A 9,203-nucleotide genomic window follows, 5' to 3' on the forward strand; every position below is an offset into this window, starting at 1 on the left:
TGTACAATGTCTGTCTGTACTGTGTATGCTGAAATTTTGTGGTGCTGACATATAAGTTTTCAAACTACGGGCATCTTTTCATATGCATTCACTGCCATGACATTAAAATGGAAAGCTCTCAATGGTATCTAGTAGATGTCTGTCTAATGAAGTCAGGGTTGAGGTATAACAGGATCTTGTGCTGTGCCTGTTCATTCTGCTGTGACTGATCTGCTCAGATGGCGGCTGCAGAGGAAGGTGACTTGTAGCTGGCAAAGTGCAGCCAAGAAAGTCACTTGTCTGTCTGATCGAATGTCTCTTGTGGGAATGTGAGATCTCTGCGCAAGTTCCCCTCACCACTTTATCCCACATGCCCTATGTGACTGACTGTCTGCATCTTGAGAGGTTGTTACACAGAGTCAATGAGCACAATTTATTTAGCTACTGTACAATATTATTATATAGTACGACTTGGGTGAAAGGGCAGCTTGTTGCATTTTAATCAAATCAAATGCTCCTGTCTAATTTTCAAATGTAATTAAGTGATAACCATAACTAAAGGCATCATTAAATCCTACAAAAGTCCTGTAGTTTCAGGTGAATTCAAACCTCAACATGCATGTTAAACAGCTCTCCTGAAATTATCTATGCAAAGTCTGCCTATCTATTTGTCTGTCAACCTACTGCACTTTAGTCATTATGTTTCTGATAAAGTGTTGCACGTAACTGTCCTGTAACTTTCTTATTATCAAGTAAAAGAACGAAAAGACCAAAAACAACCATGTGCATAACTGAAAAGATTTTTAAAAAACATTCCTACCGGATCTGTAGGAATGTTTTTGATCAGCTCTATTAGAAAACAGCCACCTTCATTATCATCATGTCATAAGTGTGAAAAAAATTTCAGCTTTTACATCACATTAAGGTGACACTATCTGGTTCAGCTGCTTGCTGAAATTTGATAGATAGCTAATCAACCTCCCTTGAGATAAAATAAAAAACCCTAACATGTCCATGGAAACATTAGAGGAAAGACGTCAATGTGACGTTCATGAAATTTGTTCATAATGCATTTCATCCTCAAGTGGTTGATTAAAAGCGTACAGCTTCAGGTTAGGCTTTGGTTTCAATTTAGAGGATAAACCACCAAAATACATTTTACGTTGATGAAAGTTAAGGAGCATTCATCACTGTGACATTTTAAATCTCCTACATGCAGTGTTCATTTTGTCATAATATGCCCTGTATTATTTGTGCACCAGTGCTTTAAATGGCCAAACTAGTATGAACACCGCAAAAGTTTATTACATAATCACAACAGCCCAAATAAGTTTGTTTCGGCATCAACACTGTTATTTTACATTCTCCTAACCAGACAGAATCTCAAATATTTATTTAAACTATTTGTATGTCTGTCTGCTTCAGTCAATGTATTCCAACGGTGGGCTTGAATACCACTCCAACTACCTTAATTTAGTTCTGAGTGTGTCTAAATGCTTTCTGTCTGCCTGCCTATTTTTAGAGGCTGAGGTCAAACAGAATCTCATCTACTGCAAAAAGACAAGGTAGAAGAAAAAAAAAACACCACATTTTAAGCATCAGGATACATGTCTAATCTTGAATAAGTCCCCAAGCACACAGTTGGTTTGGTGTGATGCAGTTAGGTATTATCTAATCTGACTATTAATTAACATAGTTAATATTGTTATATTAATATATAATGTTAATATAATGATATTGATATCATTATTAACGATATCAATATCATATGAATAATAGATCAAGATTTCAACCAGAACCCAGCATGTTAGATCCCAAATTCACAATGAAACCCTCTGAGTTAGAGCATTAGATGAGTAGTCATACAAATTATTAATATCAGCCAATACTCAATAATGTCACCCCAGTATACAAACCAGTGTCATCCAAACTTACACACAAACTGAACTACTCACCCTCCATGGAGCTGTCTCTGCAGAACCAAGATACCACAGAACACCACTGATCAAACCAAACTTAATTAGTAGATATAGCCAAAAGTGTGTGAAATACACCAATCTATGACTGCAGCCCATGCCCTAAACGTAAATAGTATTATTCTATGCAATTCGGTTGTTTCCTCCCAAAAGACACATTTCTTAATACCTGCTAAATAATGTGACCTTCAATGATTAAGACTAATTTCTGCATGTAATTTACTTGGTAAGGCGGCATTTAGGAAACAGTCATTCGTGGGGATAAACACATTGTACATTGTCTGTAAAGAGTCAATCCTATAAAATGGTAACATACAAAACCCTGACAGAAACCACCTGAGAAATGATGAACCAAAAGCCAAACAGCTCATCACAAAAGCACTCAGCCCTGTCAGTCCACATCAAACAAATGGCTGGGGTGCAGAACAAGCTAATGCTTTGCTGCGGAGATATTTCAGTACTATTAACATAGGGCACACATTTGTCTTCAGCAAAGTGGTCTGTGTGTGTGTGTGTGTGTGTGTGTGTGTGTGTGTGTGTGTGTGTGTGTGTGTGTGTGTGTGAGTGTCCCCTAATGTATTTTTGAGTAAATGACCATATGATAAATAACTGTTAAAATGGTAAAATCTAATTAATACGAATTAGGGTACAATAATCAATCTTGACATTGCAATGTATGCGTGTGCAATATTTATGCATTGCGCAAATTATGCAATGTAATAATACAGATTATGCTAACGCTACAGTAAATAAACCATTTGTACAATAGTCCATATAGTGTACTACAATTTGAGAATAAGCCACACAGGGACCTTGGTTAACATGGTCGCTAACACAGATTTCATTTGTTGATTTTAGCTATGCTTTTAAAAAAATGTATAAACATTTTCAAATGAAAGTGTACTTAATACAGAGGGTGCCTAGGTACAGGTTTTACCATCACTATAGTTTTCTGTTTAGACCAATGAAATACAACTGCAGGAGAGTAATATTAAGCTGTTCAAGTATGCTAAAAGTTGGTTTGTTTCATAAGAATGACAACTGTGATTATTTGCATGAGTCCATGTTTACTACAGGGAGAGAAATTTTGGACTTGGTCAAGGATTGCTTTCCAAGTTTCATTCAAAAGTAGAGGGCCCACATCTTGTTACCATTACGCTTTTAATATGTCCAAAGACTGGGGGTTCAACTAATCAATTAATTCGTAAACTAGGGGGATCATACCCTTAGTTTCTGTATTTAATTATATTAAATGGCCTCTCATGGCCTCAGACAATGGACTCATCTCTATACTTAGTGCAAGATCTTAGTGCTGCTCCATCGATTACAAGATTTTATTACAGTGACTGGAACATGTCATTATCAATAACAATAACTACTCTTCCATGCACACAAAGGTTAGTCATGGAGTTCCACAGGGTTCTGTCCTAGGACCGATACTTTTCACGCTATATACGCATCCTTTACGCAATATGATCAGGAAGCACCACATAAATTCCATTGATATGCAGATGACCCAGCTCTATTTATCTATGAAGCCAAATGAAACTAATCAGTTAGCTAAACTTCAGGCATGTCTTGAAAACATAAAGGCCTGGATGACCTGTAATTTTTTACTTTTAAATTAAGGCAAAACTGAATTTTTTATATTTGGCCTTGAACACTTCAGAAAAACATTATCTAAATCATACAGTTACATTGGATGGCATTACCCTGGCCTTCAGTTCTACTGTACGGAACCGTAGGGTCATTGTTGACCAGGACATGTCCTTTGCCTCACACAATATTCAACACTCATCATCATCATCATTATTTATATAATAATAATATTAATTATTATTATTATTCATAATAATAATACAAATAAAAGCAACTGGTGCTGCTATCATTACTGCTGTTATTATTAATAACATTATTACACTAATAAGTATCACTATTATTATTACGATTAGATCAACCAGTCTGACAGTGCTTGAATACAACAGTATGCAGCTTTTCCTGGTCTCTCTCTCTACTCACTCCCCCCTCTTTCTACTCTATCCCCTATTTGTCTCTTCTCAAACCAACCGGTCGAGGCAGACGGCCGCCCACCCTGAGTGCAGATCTGTTAGCGTTTTTTTTTTAATTGTAAAAGGGAGTCTTTCCTCACCACTGTTGCCAAGTGCTTGCATACATCCCACTTTAGATGCAGCAGCTTTCATATCTAGAAATCTGATTGAGTTTATTATTAGACCAAAACCATGACAACCCAGACTGGAGACCAAGAGGCAGAATTGCTATCTTACACGCTTCTCTGTGTGTCCATTATAGCAGTCACCCACCCAAAACCACATATAGACATGGCTGCCCCCCAAACACCTAAATTAATTAACTCAAAAATAAACAGAAAAGGAGTTGTACACAGAAACCTAGTAAAAATGACCACCACTGTAAAAGTACAACAAAACAGGAGAATTAAATGTGGACTCTTAAACATTAGATCGCTACCATCCAAAGCTGTATTAGTAAATTATCTAATATCAGATCATCATATTGAACTATTTGGTCTCACTGAAACCTGGATGTGTCGTGATGAATATGTTAGCCTAAATGAATCCACCCGCGCCAGTGTTATTAATACTCACATTTCTCGAGGCACCATGCAAGAAGGTGGAATGCAGCCATTTTTAACTCAAGCATAATAATCAACCCTAAACTTAAATTCAGTTATAACTCATTCGAAACCCTGGTTCTTAGTCTTACACATCCATCATGGAAAACTTTAAAGCCTATTCTATTTGTTATAGTGTACCGCACTCCTGGCCCAATTTTTATCTGAGTTTTTATCAAGTTTAGTCCATAGTACAGATAAAGTAATTATAGTAAGTGATTTCAATACCCAAGCTGATGTTGGTAATGATAGTCTTAGCACTGCGTTTATGTCATTATTAGACTCAAGTGGCTTGGCTCAGGGTGTAAATAGACCCAGTCACTGTTTCAACCACACCCTCAACCTCATTCTGACCTATGGCATCGAAATTGAACATTTAATGTCTTTCCACAGAATCCTCTTTTATTGGACCATTGTTTGGTAACCTTTGAATTCCTGTTACTGGACTAAACGCTATTAGGCAGAAATGTTTTTCTAGATGTCAATCTGATAGTGCTGTAGTTAAATTTAAGGAACAGATTCTATCAACACTTAATTCACCACCATGTTTCAATATAACAGAGGACTCCTATGCTAACTTTAGTCCCTACCTAATTGATCATCTTGTTGATAGTGCTTGCAGGCTCAATGAGAATGATACTCAACACCATTGCCCCTCTAATAAAGAAGATAATAAAACATGGGAGGTTAGCTCCATGGTTTAACTCCCAAACCCCGCTTAAAGCAAAATACGTGAAAACTTGAAAGGATATGGTGTTCTGCAAAACCGGAAGAATCCTGCTTAGCCTGGCATGATAGTCTTAAACCATATATGAACCCCCTCTGTAATCCCAGAGCAGCCTATTACTCATCTTTAATAGAGGAAAATAAAAACAACCGTAGGTTTCTTTTCAGCACTTTAGCCAGGCCGACTGAGAGTCATAGCTCCATTGATCCATGTATCCATGTATTCCTATAGCTCTCGGTAGTGACGATTTCATGAGCTTCTTTAATGATAATATTCTAACCCTTAGAGACAAAATTCACCACCTCCTGCCCTCAACCGGCACTGATTTATCTTCAAACACAGGAACCTTAGAAATGTGATATATACTTAGACAGTTTTTCTCCCATTGACTTTCGCCAACTAACTTCAACATTGTCTTCATCTAAACCATCAACTTGCCTCTTAGACCCCATCCCAACTAGGCCGCTTAAGGAAGTTTTACCCTTAGTTAGCACCTCTTTACTAGATATAATCCATATGTCTTTATTAACAGGCTATGTCCTGCAGTCCTTTAAAACAGCTTTAATTAAAACTCTTCTTAAAAAGCATACTCTTGATCCAGATGTTTTAGCCAACTATAGACACCTATCTAACCTTCCCTTTCTCTCTAAGATTCTTGAGAAAGCTGTCGCCAACCACTTGTGTGACTTTTTACATGATGATAGTTCATTTGAGGATTTTCAGTCAGGATTTAGAGTCATCATAGCACAGAGACAGCACTGGTGAAAGTTACAAATGACCTTCTAATTGCATCGGACAAAGGACTTGTCTCTGTATTTGTCTTGTTAGATCTTAATGATGCATTTGATACCATTGACCATCACATCCTATTACAGAGACTGGAACATTTAATTGGCATTAAAAGGAACCTCTCTAAGCTGGTTTAAGTCCTATTTATCAGATCGATTTCAGTTTGTGCACGTTAACGATGAATCCTCCATACTCAAAAGTTAGTCACGGAGTTCCAGAAGGTTCTGCGCTTGAACCACTTCTATTTACCTTATATTAGGAATAAGGAAAAGAGATATTATTTCTCCCGTGTTAGCTTCTCTGCATTGGCTCCATGTAAAATTCAGAATAGAATTTAAAATCCTCCTCCTCACCTACAAAGCCCTAAATGGTCAGGCACCATCATATCTGAAAGAGTTCATAGTACCATATTACACCACTAGAACACTGCATTTCCAGAACGCAGGCTAGTATGTGATTCCTAGAGTCTCCAAAAGTAGAATCAGAGGCAAAGCCTTCAGTTATCAGGCTCCTCTACTGTGGAACCATCTTCCAGTGTGGGTCCAGGAAGCAGACAACCTCTCCATGTGGAGCTGTAGAGTCTGGATCTGTGACTGCAAACCACCTACTGCCCCCATCATCCTGCTCAAAACCAACTGGTTCAATTATTATGATTATCGTTACTAGTAATATATTTAGTTTTATTAGTAATATTGTATACCCTATCATTATAGTTATTAGTTTTATTATTAATCTCATTATAGTTACACATCTTTATGTGGTACCTGTACTGTGCTATGTTCTCTATCCTCCCTCCTGCCTACTTTTGTAAGGTGCTCCTTTCGTTTCTTTCACCCTAAATTTGTACTAAACAAAGTAATTCACCAATGTTGCTTAAAATGTTGAGAAGTATGTTTCACCTTTAATTTTAACATTTCCATCTTCTACTCTTCAGTTGTAAATATCAATCAAAGTTGTTGTGAGGTAAATTATGTTTAACTGCTAAAAGTTAAAAGGATACAAAAAAATCCATCCACATACAGATCCTTAATAAAAATAAATCTCATTTCCATGCCAGGCTCGAAAGGCCAGATTCGTCAACGCTGGGGTAAATAGATGTAATGTGTGGATAATATGGTGCCATAATTGAAGAACTTTGTAGGACATAAAAATTGTGACCAAATTTTATTAATTTTTTTTTTTTTTTTAAAAGATAGTTGCAACTATATTTGCCAGTAGAGGTAGCCAGAAATGACGCGTCCTTGCTTATTTCGTACAGCACAAAAAATATGAACACATTATTTTGTATGAAGATATAAAATGTAAGATTAATACATATAAATAAAAGTAATGATAAAACTCTTAATTTTGTTGCATGTCCCACAAAATGAGCATGGACATCTATTATGTCCAGTTACCATCTTTGTTTACCATCAGAAGAGCACTAAGTGCTGTTCAATGAACTTCTGGGTTTTTCAAACATCAGCAGGCATTTATATTTCAGAATATTAGATGCTTAACTCTTTCACTCAAAAGTAATGATAACACATGAGAGGCAGAAACTGTGGCTAGGGGGTTTAAGATAAAATTTCAAAATGGACGGTATTATTTGAAGCCTTTGATTTCTCTTGAACCTTTACCAACAGTTCTTTACCCTTTTTGAGTAAAGAACTTTTAGTTCATTTCAAATCCATTGCGGTGGTATACAGAGGCAAAATTATGAAAATTGTGTCACTGTCCAAATGCTTACGCTAAATGTATGTCAAAAAAGCCTCATTGACCATAAAAGTCTGCTATGATGGATTTTCTGCCATTTTGAATTTTTTGATAAACATATTTTTGACATCTCCTCCTAAACCGTATGTTTGATTCTTACCAAACCTTCTATTGACCATCATTGGAATCTTACTTAGTTTTAAAGATATTTACCAATACACTATACAAGGGGTGGGGCTTAGCAGGAATAACCATAACTCATTAACTATTTGTCTAATCATCACAATCTGTCTACATATCGTCACACCATGTTTGGAAATAGGTCTACGAAAGCATTTCGAGCCCCACCTATAGAGGGCACGGCCCTCTATAATATATGACAGGCATAGCCTATCATATATTTGCTCATAACCCAAGATGCCTTTGAGCAATCCTATTTAAACTTACTGGAGACATCTTCTGAGCATATACACCAAGTTTCGTTCCAATCTGATGCAGAGGGCGACAAATGGCGGGACTTTGAGTGCGCAATTTTTCAAAAGCTGCAGGCTTTGTGATTGGTCTCACTCCTTTAAACAGAATTAAACTAGCTGAAGTGACTCTGTTCAGCTTTGTACGTCCTGAAACCCCCTCGTAGGTGCTTGTGGCTTTAATTTTATAAAAAATATGTATACATCAAAGGGCAGTTAATGCTTTTAGCGTACTATTCTACCTTTTTCTTGAGGGCCTCCAGTGATTCAAACTCCAGGCGGGCCAGTTTGATCTGGATGTGTTTGGGAACATCCGGGATGAGGAAGGTCAGTATGAACTTGAAGGCAAGCAGTCCATGCTGAAATCACAGAATCACAGACACATCACAAGAATTAAAATACTATAGGGTGACTTTTGTTCAGCTTTTATTTACATCCTTTTTTTGAAAATTTGGGAAGACAACATGCGTTGAAAGAGACATAAACATATTTTGGTCACGTTTTTATGGAATGGGAATGGTAATGTCTTTCATGGGACAGCATGCTGAAAAATCGGAGAGGACAGAAGAAGACAAGAGCAGTGACTGAGAGGAACATCAGGACATACAGCCTCTGTACAAATTTTCTTGAAGCTAAATGAGGACAAGAAATAAAGTATTTCGAGAGTTTGGTTAAACAGAACCATCAGTGTTGGTTCTATACTATAATACAGTAATTTTGAAATGAAACAATGACCCTAAGTTTTACAAGCATATTTCATGTGTGTTCAGTGTCAATGATTGCCTGCTGATGTGTGTGGACTTTAGACTTCAGACACTTGGTGTATTCCCTGTTGATGCTCTGAGTCGAAACTACAACCATCTTCACTTTTTGCTTGTTTTGGGAGGTTTTTGCCTTCAGTCTGGGCTTCATAAAGT

At 36.9% G+C, this 9,203-nt stretch overlaps 1 protein-coding gene across 6 annotated transcripts in view; it reads right to left on the minus strand.

The window, feature by feature from the left end:
• Positions 1-9,203, minus strand: part of ano10a (anoctamin 10a) — a 45,086-nt gene that overhangs the window by 6,171 nt on the left and 29,712 nt on the right. For 5 of the 6 annotated variants that reach the window (XM_040117144.1, XM_040117143.1, XM_040117142.1 and 2 more), the window contains 2 exons: positions 8,529-8,645; positions 1,935-1,951 (listed from right to left, as the gene is read on the minus strand). In XM_040117144.1, coding sequence (XP_039973078.1) covers positions 1,935-1,951; positions 8,529-8,645 — 134 coding nt within the window. The remainder of the gene's footprint in view (positions 1-1,934; positions 1,952-8,528; positions 8,646-9,203) is intronic. The other variant, XM_040117145.1, reaches the window with a different exon arrangement.

Source organism: Xiphias gladius, chromosome 22, assembly GCF_016859285.1.
Source record: "Xiphias gladius isolate SHS-SW01 ecotype Sanya breed wild chromosome 22, ASM1685928v1, whole genome shotgun sequence".
NCBI classification, from domain to species: domain Eukaryota; kingdom Metazoa; phylum Chordata; class Actinopteri; order Istiophoriformes; family Xiphiidae; genus Xiphias; species Xiphias gladius.